This window comes from Aphelocoma coerulescens, chromosome 2 (genome assembly GCF_041296385.1).
Source record: "Aphelocoma coerulescens isolate FSJ_1873_10779 chromosome 2, UR_Acoe_1.0, whole genome shotgun sequence".
NCBI classification, from domain to species: Eukaryota; Metazoa; Chordata; class Aves; order Passeriformes; family Corvidae; genus Aphelocoma; species Aphelocoma coerulescens.
Genome location: NC_091015.1, coordinates 95,469,462 through 95,484,901, shown reverse-complemented (window position 1 = coordinate 95,484,901; position 15,440 = coordinate 95,469,462). Strand labels below are relative to the sequence as shown.

General features: G+C 40.2%; 1 protein-coding gene across 7 annotated transcripts in view; it reads left to right on the top strand.

Moving 5' to 3' along the window:
• COBL (cordon-bleu WH2 repeat protein) overlaps nt 1-5,916 on the top strand; it is a 169,240-nt gene extending 163,324 nt beyond the window's left edge. For all 7 annotated transcript variants that reach the window (XM_069004120.1, XM_069004122.1, XM_069004121.1 and 4 more), the window contains one exon: nt 4,613-5,916. In XM_069004120.1, the coding sequence (XP_068860221.1) occupies nt 4,613-4,630 (18 nt within the window). In that variant the 3' untranslated portion in view covers nt 4,631-5,916. The remainder of the gene's footprint in view (nt 1-4,612) is intronic.
• Nucleotides 5,917-15,440: the final 9,524 nt, after the last annotated feature.

The following is a 15,440-nucleotide window of genomic DNA, read 5'->3' as shown; positions in this document are numbered from 1 at the left end:
TGTGATTTTTGGAGTAACTTCACTTATCTCTTTGATCAAAGTTTGTTGTTCCTAATCTCAAGTTACACTGTATTTCTTGGTAAAGAGAAGCAGATCAATTGTCCTTAGTGGAGGCATCCCAATTACACTGCAGTATCCAAGAATAGATTTTGATCCAAGGACTTAAGGGAATGTAGAAAAGCAGATGTAGTTTTCCCAACGCATGATTTAGCTGATGCCAACCATAAGTGTGTAAATAGACTTTAACCTTGCTCACTTGTCCTCTTTTAAATTTTAAAATGCACTCAAATTTTAACATTCAAAAGTTGTCAAAAAAATCTGGTTTCTGATAAACCAGAAATTCCACAGAATCATACCAATGGCACAAACAAATCAGCGTTTCATGGAAATTTACATCAGCATGTTCTGATTACATGAGGAATCTGGGTGTGCAGTTAATTTTTCATGTGAAAAATTACGTCTGTGTACTGCATACGATGAGTTCACACTTGGTTGGTTCAGCTTGGACAAGGCTGAGGAGCAACCTCATGGCAGTCAGTGCCTTCCTTGAGGAGGGCAGCTGAGGGACGGGAATGGTTTCCTCTCTGTGGCAGCCAGCAATAGATCCCAAGGGAATGGAATGCAGCTGTGTCAGGGGAAGTTCATATGACTTTCCTGTTCAGTAGGAAAAAGTTCTTCACCCAGAGGGTGGTTGTGCACTGGAACAGCTCCCCAGGGAAGTGGTCACAGCACCAAGCCTGACAGAGTTCAAGGAGCAGCTGGACAATGCTCTTAGTCATATGGTTTAGTTTTAGGCAGTCCTGGGAGGAGCAGGGAATTGGACTCAGTGATCTTTATGGGTCCCTTCCAATCTGAGAAATTCTATGATTCTAAGACTACAAATTATGAAGAAGTCAGGTCTTTATTTCCTCACTTCACCAACTGACAGAAAAAAAAGGGACTTGGACATTCAAGGGTACTTCATGCAGTTGTTTTCTAGATACTTCAGATTTCTTATTCTTACAACTGCATTGCTCTGAGGGGATCCATAGCACTACTCATGAAAACAAGTCTTTATCATATCTTTGGGGGATTTATTTCAAAACACTTGGATAACCAGTGCAGGTCGTGAAAGTACACCAGATATACTGATGTATTCTGCTAAATACTATGCCTGTCTTGTCTCATTTCCAAGACAGAGTAATTTTAGCTAGTTTCGACATTGGAACAGCAGAAGAGTACATTTCATTATATAGGTCTCTTATGAAAATACAAGAGAGCAGTGTTTTGTCCAAGACAGAGTATGATTTTCTTATTACTCTGCTGTCCTTCCAGATATTGGATATGCAAGTTAGTCTTGTATACGCCAAAGTCATCATGACACTTTGACATCTGAGATCTCATGTCCTTGATAACTGATTAAAGTAAAAATGTTGTCAGATTTCTGAAAAGACTTTCTATCCAGTCTGTTTTAATATCTCTTCTAGTTTTCTGCATTATATTGAGAGCCAAATTCTGATCCTTCCCTGCAGTTAGACAAGTTGTGGCAGCAAAAGTTGAATCCACAGAGGAGAGAGAGTACATGATAGCTGAATATCAGGGTTTTCTTCCTTTTCTCGTGTCTAAGGAACACTAAGTTTTTTGTAGGCAGTGGCTGACAGGTTGCTTTATGCCAAGGCTGAAGCAAACTTTTTTCTTTGTTTTGCCTCCTCTATCAAAGTTCTATGATATTGTGATTTGGAGATGTGAGCACAGGGCTGGTTTTGGCTTTGCTTTCTGGAAGATTTTGGTTGCAGCAAACTAGACAGTGGAGTAGGTAGTTCAGTAATGGCATCTGTTTCTCTTCCATTGTCTTCTCAAAGTCTTCTGGGACAAGGGCTTCTGACAGCAAAGTCATTTTTTAGCTAATATTGTAGAGAACTGGGAAAAATCTGTGTTGCTGACAACAGTCATTTATTTAGCTAATATTTTAGAAAACTGGGAAGAATCTGTGTTGCACAGTTATGTGTGACTCGATGCTTATTTATGTGGGGTTAGTTGCAATGGAAGTAGATCAAACGGAGCTGTCAGGGGAAGCAAATGTAAAAAGCAACCAATTGCCTAGATAAGGAGCATCCCAACAAACATTTGAGCTCAAGTAATATCTGTGAAAAGGCAGCTCCTCCACTCCTCCCCTGATTACACAGCTGTTTGCTAAAGTCATGAACTTTAAGGTTAAAAGATTCACTATGCAGGAAGTGAGGAGAGAAGTTGCTGCAGACTGACCTTGCCTAGCTGAGAGTCAGGGTCTGCACAGCACAGTCTCTAATTGGGTCAGCCAAAACAAACCAGAGCAGAAATAGATGCTTCAGGGAAATGTCAAGTATAGGTAAGATAGTATATGCACAGCTCTCCTGACTCTTCCTTAATCCATTTTTTCGAGTACTGTGCCTGTTTTAGGAAATAAATCTCTCTTTGTGTTGAAGAAATGGCTTCTGTTTTATTGCACACTGTTGCTGTTCACAGACTCCTGAAGAAAAGTCCTTGCAGGTGCCAAGCCCAGTTGAGCCTGCTCAACTGTGGTGTTAAGTAAAGCCACCAGCCATGATGGCTGCCCTGGTGCCTTTGGTGGTTTCTTGTCTTGAGAAATGAACATATCTCACTAACGAGGAGGCTGCGTCCCAGCCATGGGTCCTGCTGCATGTGCAAAGGAGAATCAGTTGATTTAGGAAGTTCATCTGAGACCAAATTTTGGCTAATTCTGGTGGGCAAGACTCAGGCCATAGGGCTGTACCATTTGACGTTCTGATTTTAAAAGTGAACTAGTGTTTTCCTTAAATTGTGTCAAAGTGTCATATAGTTAAGATCTATATGTCCATTTTTTAACTTTCTATTTGCCATCTCAGAAAATGCAAAATAACATAGCTAGATTTCTGAAATTCTGTATATCAGTGCATGAGTATTTTTGTGTTTGTGTAACTTGCCTTGGGATTTACCATGATTATCTGTGGAAAAAACCGTAACTACACATGCAAATAACCTGTTAGATGTCTAGCTGTAGGTATAGTTGCAGCACAAGTCCATGCAGGATTAAAAATCTTACTCAACAAAGAGAAGCTATAAAAGTTGCTTTAGCTCATACACCATCCACTCACTTTAGGTAGAGTTGTACCCAGGGATTTGGTAGAAATATTGCAGCAGAAGGTGTCTGCACATGGTGGAGAAAGCAAGTTGTATCTCTGAAGAACAGGCTGTTGCTCTTGGTAAAATCATTGCTTTAGACTACTTTTAAATGGTATGAGTAAGGGAGATTCTGCAGATTCCGTGTATTTCCAATAAAGATTGGAGTTGCACCGAAGTAGCCTTTTCTGTTTGTTCACTGAGGTTTTAAAAATGAATTTGGCTTCATCACAGTTCGCACAAGCATTCATGGCAATGTTTGGCATCCGTGTTAGGTCACGTCAGCTCTTGATATGTGCAGTGTATCATTCTGTTGTCAATCAAAGGAGCCAGATAAGGTAATTACTCCACCAACTGCAATGAGTCCCTGGTGTTCTCTGGAATTATTTGGAGTTGGTTGTCAACAAGTAACTCATCGATTGGAATTATGGCCTGTTGAGTGTCTTCTAGGAAGCATGGCCTAGTTCCATACCTTTAGGTCAAGCAGTGGACTATTCTTCTCACATAAACAGAGAAGCATAATTGTGAATGAGCAAATGCAGTTTGTTATCATCAGTATCTGTGGGTCAATGACAGAAATTACAGACTCAAAGCCACAGCTGATGTAGGCTTTGGTATGCTGGAAACAGGGCAGGAAGCCCCATGATAAGGTTGGCCAAGCTTGATATACAGGTTATAATGAGCCTATAAAGTGATTCCAGTTCCCATGCAGAGTGAGAGGCAGGCATTTGCATGCTGTTACTCTGTTTGAATTGGAAGATAAAACTTAATTTGAACTCTTCACCTTGCTAATAATTAATACCATGACCTATTTTTTTCTCAAGAATAAAGGCCAAAATGGAAAATTTAGACTTGATTAAATGGATTATTCCTGTTTAGCTTTTGCGGTGACCTTAATGTATATCTCTCTGATAGAACCAAAGCTCAGTAACTTTGAATTTTGGAAGGGCACCTTAGCATATGTATTTAAAATTCAGCATATGTTTAGATGACCTGAGGACTGGGAAGGAAGATAAGCATTTGTTTAAGTGTTTTCCTGAATCAAAGCCATTGGGAGTTTCCTTCATCCAATCAGGAAGCAAAGTACTCATCAACTGATTTTTATGGCCAGTGACAGCTAACCAATACAGAACAGATTTTGACTGTCAGATGTTGCATACTTCCAGCCTGGGCTTCTGTTCATTCCACAAAATGAAGGAATTTCTCAGAAAAATGCATCACGTATGCTCCAGAAACAACACAATTGCAACCATACTTCCTTAGGACTTTTAGGTGGGTTTTTAGGGAAGGACAGCACTTTTCATTAGACCAAGTGATATAGCTAGAAAAAAAGCAGATAAGCTTAAATAGTCTCAAGGAGCAGATGAAGAGACCAAACTTGAAATCAGCCCCACGGGAGAATGTTTGGTTAACAATGTCAACAGTTGGAGGTTTAAAAATATCTTGAATGATCATGTGCTTCTCTTTGTTACAGGTCCCTCTGCTCGTTTGAACAATGTAAAAAGAATAGGTAACTGGAAAATCTAACCCCATATGCACCCATAATCATCATTCAGAGTCTGAAGTGGCAAAAAACATCAAGAAGTTTAGTTTATTCTCTTGACTACAAGCCAAAATAAGTTGTAGTTAATTTTCTGTGTGTTCCTGCATAATGGTTCTAAGGGGAAAATATGTTGCTCTGCTGTAAAGCTTCTGTGCCAAGGAATTGTGTTTTGCCTCTGAATATTTAAGGTTGCCAATAAACTATTCTTGTTGGCAGGTTAATAAGAATATAAACACTGTGCAGTCCTGTGTTAATACTTAATTGTGTTTATGGGCAAAATTAAAAACTTTGCTAGCTATCTGAAAAGTAATACTCATTTCAAGCTGTTAAAAGTATGTAAGTATTTCAAACTATTTACTTGCTTCTTTTTTGATTTCAAAAAGGGCTGTAAGTGATTAGGGTGAAACCAGAATAAAGGTCTATAAAAAACAATCATAAGAAAAAACTTATGATACCTAAGTTGTCATATGCTGGGGTCATCAGTTTTTAAAATTAAATGAACTTTGTGTCTCTGCTGGAGCTCTGAGAAAGCAGGCAATCAATAATGAATGTGAGACAGTGTCTGTTGAAAAGTTACTTATGGGATATGACGTATAGAATGCTAATGTGCAGAGATATGCTGAACCCTGGTAACATTCATGGCACTTCAAAAATATTGAGCCACCTTAAAGGATCTCTATTTGCAACAGACTGTGAAGGTTATAAACAAGAGTCAGAGTATAGAGGTCCAAGATGCAGAATTCGTTCTGCATTGCAAAATGAAGTGAAGCTGCTTTCTATCAGTATCCAGGACTTTTGTGGTCTATTGTTCAGGTCATTCATAAGTTGGCCCTTGGTTTCTAATTCGTATGGCTGTTGTATGTTGTCTCACAAGTATTTATAGCAGCATCTTTTTCCAATGCTAACTACTTTGGTAGTTGTTGTTGTACATATTTTGAAAATATTTCGTTAAATTGATTAACTTAAAAAGGACAAATGAAAATGCTTTTTCACGTTTCCTATATTGTAGTGAAACTGAAGAAGAGGAAGTTTGTACATTTACATTTTTATAATCACAGACTAGAGTGGTGGCAGATTCCTTTTTTTTTTTTTTTAGCTGGAATTTAAAATGTATAGCTATGGACTGTTGAAGCACGAGACTATTTAGCCATCTGCATTTAATGTGACTATATATTATATATTGTAAAATACTGATGTCTGTTAGTGCCACGAATAAAAACAAAATCAAAACCTGACATGACTTTAAAGGCTCTTTTTTTGCCAGATATTTTCTATTTACTCAAAGAAATTAGGACTAGAGATAGACTTAAGCAAACCAGTGTTCTGTGCTCAGTATCTCAAGTCTAACGTAAAATACCTCAAGCCAGGAAAGTGCTCACACTAACAGTTTAGAAATGCAGTAGAAATCACCAGCTGGGATCAATATGTGAGTTATATACATTTCAAAAATAATGGAGTACTGATAATGTTCCATTTCCTCATCAGGGGAGCTTATATATTCTGAATTAAGGTGCTCTGTTGCACCCTAGGATAAATAAGATCACCTTTTTTGATTGTGATTATGCTTCTTTTGCCTTCAAAGTCTTCTCAGTATGCTGAAGATCAGAAACAATAGCATGTTGAAAATGCTGTCACAGGAAAGGATTCAGTCACTCATAGGTTTGATGCTGTAAAATACTCCCGCCAGCAGCAAATACTGCTTCCTTGGCTGGCTGCTGCAAGACAAAATTTGGTGCATCTCTCCTTCTTCTTGTTCTTAGTGTTGCCTGGAGGCCCTGGGTGCGTAGCCCTTCCACACTAACAGCCTTTTAGTGTAATAAGTTATATAAGTACTTATTTTTCAATGTAAGGGATCCAAAACTGGATTCTTGGACAATAATATCCTCTGGGTTTCACAATGCAAAGGTTCTGGTTCTGGGTGCTGGCACTATATAGAACTAAAGTTTCTAAGTTTTATTCATGGATAAATTTCTGAGTAAAAGCTATCAAAAGCTATAAAAACAGCTACAAGATGAGATGTCATCTTGACTTTGACAGCAAAAATATTATGAAAAATCCTGATGGCTCAGTCACACCTCAAACTAAAAATGGAGGGGGAGTTCAGCTGCCTACAGGAGGAAGCCTAGGCTGGGTGTTCATTCCTTTCTCATGTTAATGGGAGTTGTGTCTACTCTTAAACTGTCATCCAGGTGCTGTTGAACTCTTGGTGGGAACGCAATTAAACCCCAGATGAATGCAGATTTTACTGTAAACCCATTTATGGTGAAACCTACTTACAGGTATGACCCTTCCATATAGTAACTTTCTGTTCATGCTTCTAGTAGTAATATTAGTTAGCTCATCCTGAGTTAAAAGAGGAACCCTGAAACATGTCTGGTAAAGACATGGTGTTCTCAGCACCAAGTATTTTCATCTATATGGCTGCTCTTGCTGTCCCACACTTTTTGCTAGTGCAGACACAGCCTGTGTCTAGAGATGTACGTCGCCCAGGTTACACCCTGACATGTCCTGTCATAGCACAGTCTGCAAACTCCTGTCTTTTTTGAAAGACTGCAAGAAGGACAGGGAGCTCCCCTTTTCTTTAGTGTCTCTCACCCTAGATTATCCCCACATGCTCTTGCCTCAGTTCAGCCAGAGGAAAGACTCAGATATATGCCTGATTCATCCAGCCCTTTATATTTTCTTTTTTAGTAAGAGATTGAAATTAAGTGGAAAAATGGCATCACCACGGAAACTGAATGGAGAGTTTGGATTTGGTATCTTTATTTTTTGTACAGGTATAATTCAATATTTAGGGCTTATAAAAATCTAATCTCATGTCTGAAATAAAAATTTCTCCTTCTGCTTCTTCTCTCCCTTTTTTTACATTTTTATTAACTTTTTTTTTAGTTCAGACCATTTTTCAACCATTAAGTCAGCATTAAATCTCTCTGATTAGATATTTAATTTTAAATAATACTGGTTGTCTGCATGAGCTATTTGACTTATAGGACTTCATTATAGATTTTTTTTTTTTTTGTAGAGACAGCCTGTTGTTCATGCATAGTATTGGACCAAAAGCCCTCTTGACATGCACATCAATCTGCAGAGTTCCAAACATGACAGGGTTCAACTTCCGTAGCTCATACAAGTGACTTGCACTATTTATGCTACATTTGCCACAGCCAAAAATTGTCACTTCATCAGTGTGAAGGAGAAAGAAAGAGAACAAGAGATTCATTTATGAAACAATGGAAAATGACACCCTGAGATAGTTTTCCCTCTAACCTCTCCAGAAAAGAAAGAAGTAGTTCTCTTGTTGAGTGCTGCTTAGCTGTAAGCACAAGGTTTAATTTGAATCCAAAGATTTGCACAAATCTTGATTTGAATCAGTTAGTCTGAATGGAATGTTTATAAATTGGTTCTTTGTTGGTGCAATATGAAAAATAGTTGTCTTCTGCAACCATTAATTAGCAACTTTTACATATTTAAAGTATTTATTTGTGTGTATTGTTTCTCATCTCTAATTCTCTGTTGGGTTACATATGCATTATGTGCACCAACGTGCTTTGCCTGTGATGCTTCTGTTAAGATTTATTAGACTATTCCCATTGTTACTCCATTGGTTGCTGCTGAGCACACACAGTAAAATACGCCATTCCCCTGCTATAGCTTTAGCTGCCATCATGGTTGCATTTCCTTGCTTGCAGAAAATTACTTTTGCAATAATAAAGTTATTTTTTAAACATAAAATGAAACAAATTCCTGATGTTTTAGTAATGTTCACCTGGATTTTGTGCATCACTGTTTTGGTCTGCTTTTATTTTTTGTTGCTGAGTAGGGCATGGAGTTTGATTCTTAGCTGATGTCTTCCTTTGGCTGGAGAAAGGTTCTGTGTAGCTGCATTCTCAGGGTTGTTCATCAAAGTATGGTAAGATGGATGACCCTTTCTAAGAGCAAAAAGGTACTTTTTTTTATTATTGTTACCAAATATTATAAAGTATTTGTCAAATAAATATAATTTGCTTAAGTACTAGCAGGTTACGTGATGCTGCGCCAGATATCAAAGTCCCACTATCCTGTGTTTGTCTACCAACTTTTTGTTCTTGTTTAAACAGTTTCTGATTTATTGCAGTATTGAAGACTTCAAAAAGAGAGAGAAAATAGAACTACTTAACAGGAATATTGTGTTTTTCACACTTAAGGAGTTTAGGAACAAGCTCGCTTCCATAGTCTGTTCCCTCCCATCACTCATTCCATATGTACAGGAGCACGCGCGCACGCAGAGTCTCCTTCGTCATTTGAGAAGGTCAGGAATAGTTAAAAAAGCATCTTTACCACGGGATCCTTTTCCATTTTTAACAGTAGCTTTTTTTGTCCTGTAAAATAGGAACTTCCAGAAAGTCAGGGACTAAGTTTTGGCGCAGTCACAGCAGCTATGTGCAGTCCCTGCTGGAGGCAATGTCAAATCCAGCACCAGATAATGCTATCTTCAGCCAATTTCTTCTCCTTTGTTTTTTTTTTTTTTTCTTCTTTGCTTTTTTGTCTGTGAACTGATAAAAACATGTACATGCCATGTCTCTTTTCTGGGGTCATTATTGTGCCTGAAACCGTAAAAGGTTTTCCCCTGAACAAAGCATAGTGGTGTTGCAGTTGAACACCAGACTGAAAGAGGACATTTATTCATACACAAACACCACTGTCCAGTTTGCAAGTCAGGAGCTGGAAGAGGAAACCTTATTGAAAGAGCAAGACTGTGGAACATCATTGTCTTCTACATCAGAACCTGTGTTTACTGTAACAGGAACAAAGCAAACATAGTGCAAATAGGCGTGGGCTGCCTTTGTCTTGTTCCATGCATTCAACAGAGGGGTTTCTGTCAGAAGCACTGGCATCTGTCCCTAGTAGTGCTTGGCACGGGTGAGTGGGTCACAGCTTGAGGGTACTGAATTGGGGTGGCAGTACTGCTGGATTGTGTCTCTGGTTTGGGCTTTTTTTGCCTTGTGATAAGCCAAAATGTGGTTTGATTTAGCCAGTACTCAAGACTGCAAACCAAGTGCTTGTCCTGCGGCAATGAGCAAAGGCTCCACATGTGGACTGCAGCTGGGGTGGAGAGTGATCCATGATCCAGTGTTTGCCAACTACAGCACCCAGATGCCAGTAGCCAGTGTAATCTCATCTTCTTAAGCCGGAGGTAATGATAACGTTGAAGGGAGAGGGAAATGGATGCATCTGCCCTCTGACAGAACCTAGGAGTGAGGCACATGTAATTCAAAGAGCTGCAGCCCTTCCTGCCCCAGCAGCATCTAAGAATGCAAAGGACATGCAGGAGGTGCCTCAGGAAGCAGCAGATCCACCAAAACTACTGATCTGAATTTTACCAACAAGATTCTGAGACTGCACATATCTCTGCTGATACAGCTACCTGGTGGGTCAACATGCTCAAGACCAGACTCCACCTCTCCCCAGCATAGACCCTTTGCTGATAAAATCCAGCCCTCAGTCCTTCAGTCAGCCCAGGAGGTGGGTGTACCTGGCATGTTCCCAACCAGCAGCACCAAACACAGAGCAGTGGTTTGGCTGCCTGCACAGTGCATGCCTCCTCATTCATTAGCCTTGCTGTTAATGTTCCAAACTTCCTAACTTATGGAAGGAACTGTCAGAGGCAATTTGCTGACAGCCAGTGCTGCAGAACTGCAAAGAGTTATATTTTTATGTGTTGATGAATAATTTAGCAACAATTCTGTGTTATGTAAAATTACTGCTTTACTGCTACTGGGGCCAATGTTCGTACAAAGTGTTCTGAGCCCAGTTATACAAGTTAAAGCTTGCTAGTTTTATCCTATGCATCTGTCATTATAGATAATTTTTCTAGGTTCAAACTGGGAAGCAGAGCAGGTCTTTCATTCCAGAAGAGGGAAGTTCCACATCCTCATTCTCCTTTATAGTCCTGATCATCCTGCGTATTTCTAAGTAGTCAGTTTTGCACTAGGTTGTGCAGTAGTGCTGGTTTTCCCCACAGAGGAGGATGCTATGTAATACATTTCCATATAAAAGCCATGGAAATCATCAATCCTCCAGACCTTTGCTTTATATCACAGTGCAACCTAGGACATATTTTCATGCAGAGTTGCCACAGGTTTCATTCCCCTACCCTTGTGGATGAAGCCTGTGCACTTAATATGGGCAGGGAGCATGGAATATGGGCAGATGTAGATATATCTGGTTTTGGTTTCAGGTTGGAAACTGTGCCTTTGAGATTCTGCCTTTTCTGTACTCAGAGCAGGATTAAAAGGTTAGGGAAAGAAAGGAGTATTTTTGCCACCCAAAAGCACGCTTGTAAGGGTAAAGTGAGATTGAAAACCTGCAGTAGCTCAACATGGTCCACATCCAGAAATGGAGAAACTCGCAGGCTTCCTTAGGACTCTGCATCTCAGTGACTGCCTCTGCCGTATTCTACAAGTGTTGCCAAGAGATGCTTAGTTGCAAATGCAAATATGTTCAAGGCTGAAGGATCAAAGAGCAATTAAATTAAAAACTGCTGACAGGTCAATCTTAATAGTCATTTCCATGCTGAAATAAGTCAATAAATCTTAGCATGCAATAAATCTTACCACATAAAGGTGGGCTTGCACAACAGGAAAATGTAGTAAAATATAGCAATATATTTTATGCAAATGCTTTTTAAAAGTAATGAGTAGCATGTTTTATTCATCTTGTCCTGGCATCAAAGCGGTCAAGAAGACATTGGACTTCTGGAATGGGTTAATCCTCTGCAGCAGCAGTATGCTGAGCAGGCAGAATGCCTTCTATTTATATTACTATTTACTTATATTTGTAAATACAAGTCTTAATTGAGCTCCTGAGTCCTGCTGTGTTTGGTACTGTGCAGACACCACAGAAGTGACTGTCCCTGCCCCAAAGACCTTTACAAACTAGAAAAGTCAGAAGAGAAGGATGGGAGCAAAGCAGTCGTGTGACTCGCACGAGGTCACCCAAGTTGTTAGTGGCAGAGGCAGAACTGGAGCCTGGGATCCCTGTGCTGTTCTTTAGCCCTGTTTTCCAAGTCATACAGCTTCCTGGCCTATATGCTAAATACAGTAAGTAGGGATCAAATAAGAAACAGACTCAACCTCTCTTGGTATCATTCAAGTTTCAGAGAGGCAAAGAAAACAGCTGTTCCCCTGGCTTTCATACCAGACACCTTAACATGCCCTTGTGTTTTTGCCTGTTCTCCCAAATGCATTAAATATGAAATATTAGATAGTGCTCCTAGGTACTCGTGTCTATAATGAGACACATCTCCAACAAACATATAATACAAGAGGGATTTGGAATCCAGCTGCTAAATTTAAAACAGATTTTCTGCGTGGTAGAAGTTCCCTGATAGTTAAATAGCCAATATCTCCATTAGAGCTTCCTGCCCACCTGTAGCTGTGCTGCCCACTATCCCCAAGGGAAGGTCCAAGAGGAAAAGGTTCCTGATACTACTGCTTCAGCAGCGCCCGAGTGCTTTAACAAGGATCTTTCTATTAGCCCCTGTATAAACACGGGATGGCAGCCCAGGCAGGCAACTCTGGGTGGAGGGAGCACAGATCGTTTTAAATCATTGGCACGTTCTAAATCACCGGGCACGATCTGCAAAGAGTGGATCTTGTGTTACACACTGCACTTGGGAGGCAATGGAGACTATTCCCAGCTAATAAAATTCACAACAAATGACCCAGCACAGGAGAAGTCCTGTTCTCAAGGAAAAGCCTTACATCAGCACAGGCTCACAACTTGCCCTTCTTTTCACAGTGGAAAGACTGAGGATTTTAATCCCAATTCTAAAACAAGTCAGAACTTGGTGAGCACAATAATTGCACAGACAAAAAAAGGGGGTTGGGGACAACCTGTACTTCCCTCCATCCCCCCTTTTTTTTTTTGCCTTGGATTCAGAAGAGCTGTTCTTAGGCTTGCATGGTCTATGGCAAGATGCAGTGTATTTCCAGAGTGTTTTTCCTGGTGCTAACTGACAGCACTGAGCCCAACCCAGGGCAATAACATGCTGCCTGTTCCCAAAACCAGGAACAAAAGGTGAGAACTTCTTGTTTTCCTCGGAATACAGATCTCATGTTACATGTCTAAGGATGTGATGCAAATGAGATTTCAAAACTAATTTCAACCAGTTCCCTTTGCATACCTTTAACCAGAAGAAAGCTTTCCACTGTTACCAAAAATGGCAAAAATGCCCTTTTGCCTCATATGTCTGGGACAGTAAATTGTCACCAATAATCAAAGGTAGCATTAGAAAAAGTTTAACTTGCCAAGGGAGGTTTCTTCCAAGAGCAGGTAACATTATTCTCCATAGCAGCAAATCAGTCCAGCACTGAAGTCTGCCAGTGAAATACCAAATGGAAGACATAAACCTGGTTTTATAAAAAATACAACCCATCTCTACCTGACCTGTGCCTAGAAGCAGATTTTATTTTTCAGTTTGTGAGGCAGAATTTTCAGAGATGAAGAATGATGAGTCAGACCCACAAAATCATGAGACTAGTATCCAGTATGATGAGGGTTGCATTTTTCTGTTTTTAAGGGAACAGGTTCTGCCGTGTGGTTTGGTCTGCCTGATTTCTGAAACTCCTTTGTCTGTCTGTGGGGTGTGGATACAGCTGTCAGCACCGTCCTCTCCCGCCTTGTCCCCCCAGCTGTGCTGCGGGGTCAGGCAGGGAAACACAAACTGGCCCTAAAGGCAGTGAGCAGTTCCAGGAGAAGGGATGTTGAGTCAGCACAGTGCTTGGGCAGCCCTGATGAGCACAGCTTCTCACTCAGCCCTTGTCCACACCAGTATCTCTACACAGGGCATTAATTGCTGCTTGAAAAGGAAAAGAATGAGAATAAGAAGGATTAAAATACAATATTCCCTGCAAGCACTGTCATTCATGCTATCAGACTACTGAATATTTGACCCACATTTGCCAGTGAGTACTGAAAGGTCGTTCGAGCCAATGCTCAAAATATATCCAGCCAGATTACTTATTAAGACAGTTTTTATAGTATTGAGCGGGAAAAAAAGGAGACTGCCTTTAAAGTTTTTGCTCAGGCCTGTTTGACTCAGGTTTTGTACTGGTACAGCTATTTCCATTTGAGGTGTGGTATTTTTTACTGAAGTAGATAAACCAATAGAACCACTAGTTGGGGACACTTGTACTGGCACAACGGTGCTTTATGCTGGTACAGCTTATTCACCTGCTTGTATGGAAATAGAAATTTATGCATAAATAAGCTTCTTTATACTGGTATAACTGTTTCTACCCTATGAAAATTAAACCGTTTTTACTATACCAGTGTAGTTACAATTTTGTGTAGCCAAGCCTTTGCAGTAGTACACCTTCTGGGTAGAAAAGCCCTCAAGATGACCAGTGCCTTGCTGTGCCAAAAAGCTGCAGAAAGTCAATGAGAGTATTCAGGTATTAGTTATTTCACTGGATCAGGCTATCAAAACCTGGTGGAGGAGGAGGAGGAGGATTGCTTTCATTTACTTTGGTTGTCTGCTAAAATAGTCCATGTATCTGGCATGGACTGGCAATGGTTTTGCTGTATCTAGAGGCAGCAGACAACAGAAATGAGAGTCCATTTTTTGTAACACATTGCAACAAGAAGAGTTACTTTTACAATGCCTTCTTAAGTTCATTTCACAGGAGAGAAATAAAGCTTTGGTAGCAGAAGCCTGTCACTGCGTGGCTCTCTGCTTTGGAAATGAACATCTTTCCCTTGCTCACACCTGGGTATCTCCAATTTAACTCAGCACGATGTAGAAGCAGAAAGCCATTATCCTGTGAGATAATAGCCTATTCAGTTGTCATCGCTTACAGACAGTGTATGTTAAGCAAAAAAAAGAAGAAATACAACTTTTAAGGGTAGTCAGCAATTATGTGAAGCTTTTCACCTTAGAATGCCTTACAAGCTCTAGTTATATTTAAACTCATATCACTGGAATACGTCTCTGCGAGTCTATCTGTGTGGGTGCTCTGTCCTTTTTTCTATGCTCTTTGTAAACATACCAGGAAGATAGGCAGCACTCACAGGTCAGTGTATGTAGCAGGAAAATGAGGGAGCTGTGCACAGCAGTGGTTGGGAAACGGTCGAGCTCCTGCTCTTGGGGCTCCTGTGGGACTCCTGTGGGAGGGGAGGGAAGGGCAGGACTTTGTTTCTCGCAGCCTCTAGTTGTGCTCGGAAATGGAGTCGGCCTCTCCGTTTAGGTGATAAGAAAAGTAACTTAAAGAATGGGGGGGAAATGTTTTTTAAATGCCTGCTGACAGTATGATTACTTATGGCATTATAGACAGAGTATGCAAGTTGGTGACCCAAGTCTTTTCCCACTAAATACAAATTCAGTCTTCCTCTCTCTGTCTGTAATAATTTAGAGGTCGTTTTGGCAGGGTGAAAAATGGATTAATCCACCTGCTATCCTGATGGCCATTATGGGAAAATCACAAAGTCAGAGAAGTGCCTTGATTTTTATGACCAAAGTCTTCTGCAGACATGAGTCTTTTATTCAGCTGCAGAGCTCTGTGGCCCTTGAAGCCGAGTTGCAGGGGTGAAGGTCACTGTTCTGCCAGTAATCACATTGCCATTACATGAAGTTTTAATCAGCAAATACTGGGCAGATACAGCTCTGGTACCATACTGTTAAATACAATGGAATTTGCCCCACAGATGACTGTAGGTCCTTGTTGTTAAATCAACTCTTGCCTGTTTACCTTTCAGCTGCAGATTAAACACATGAAATGTG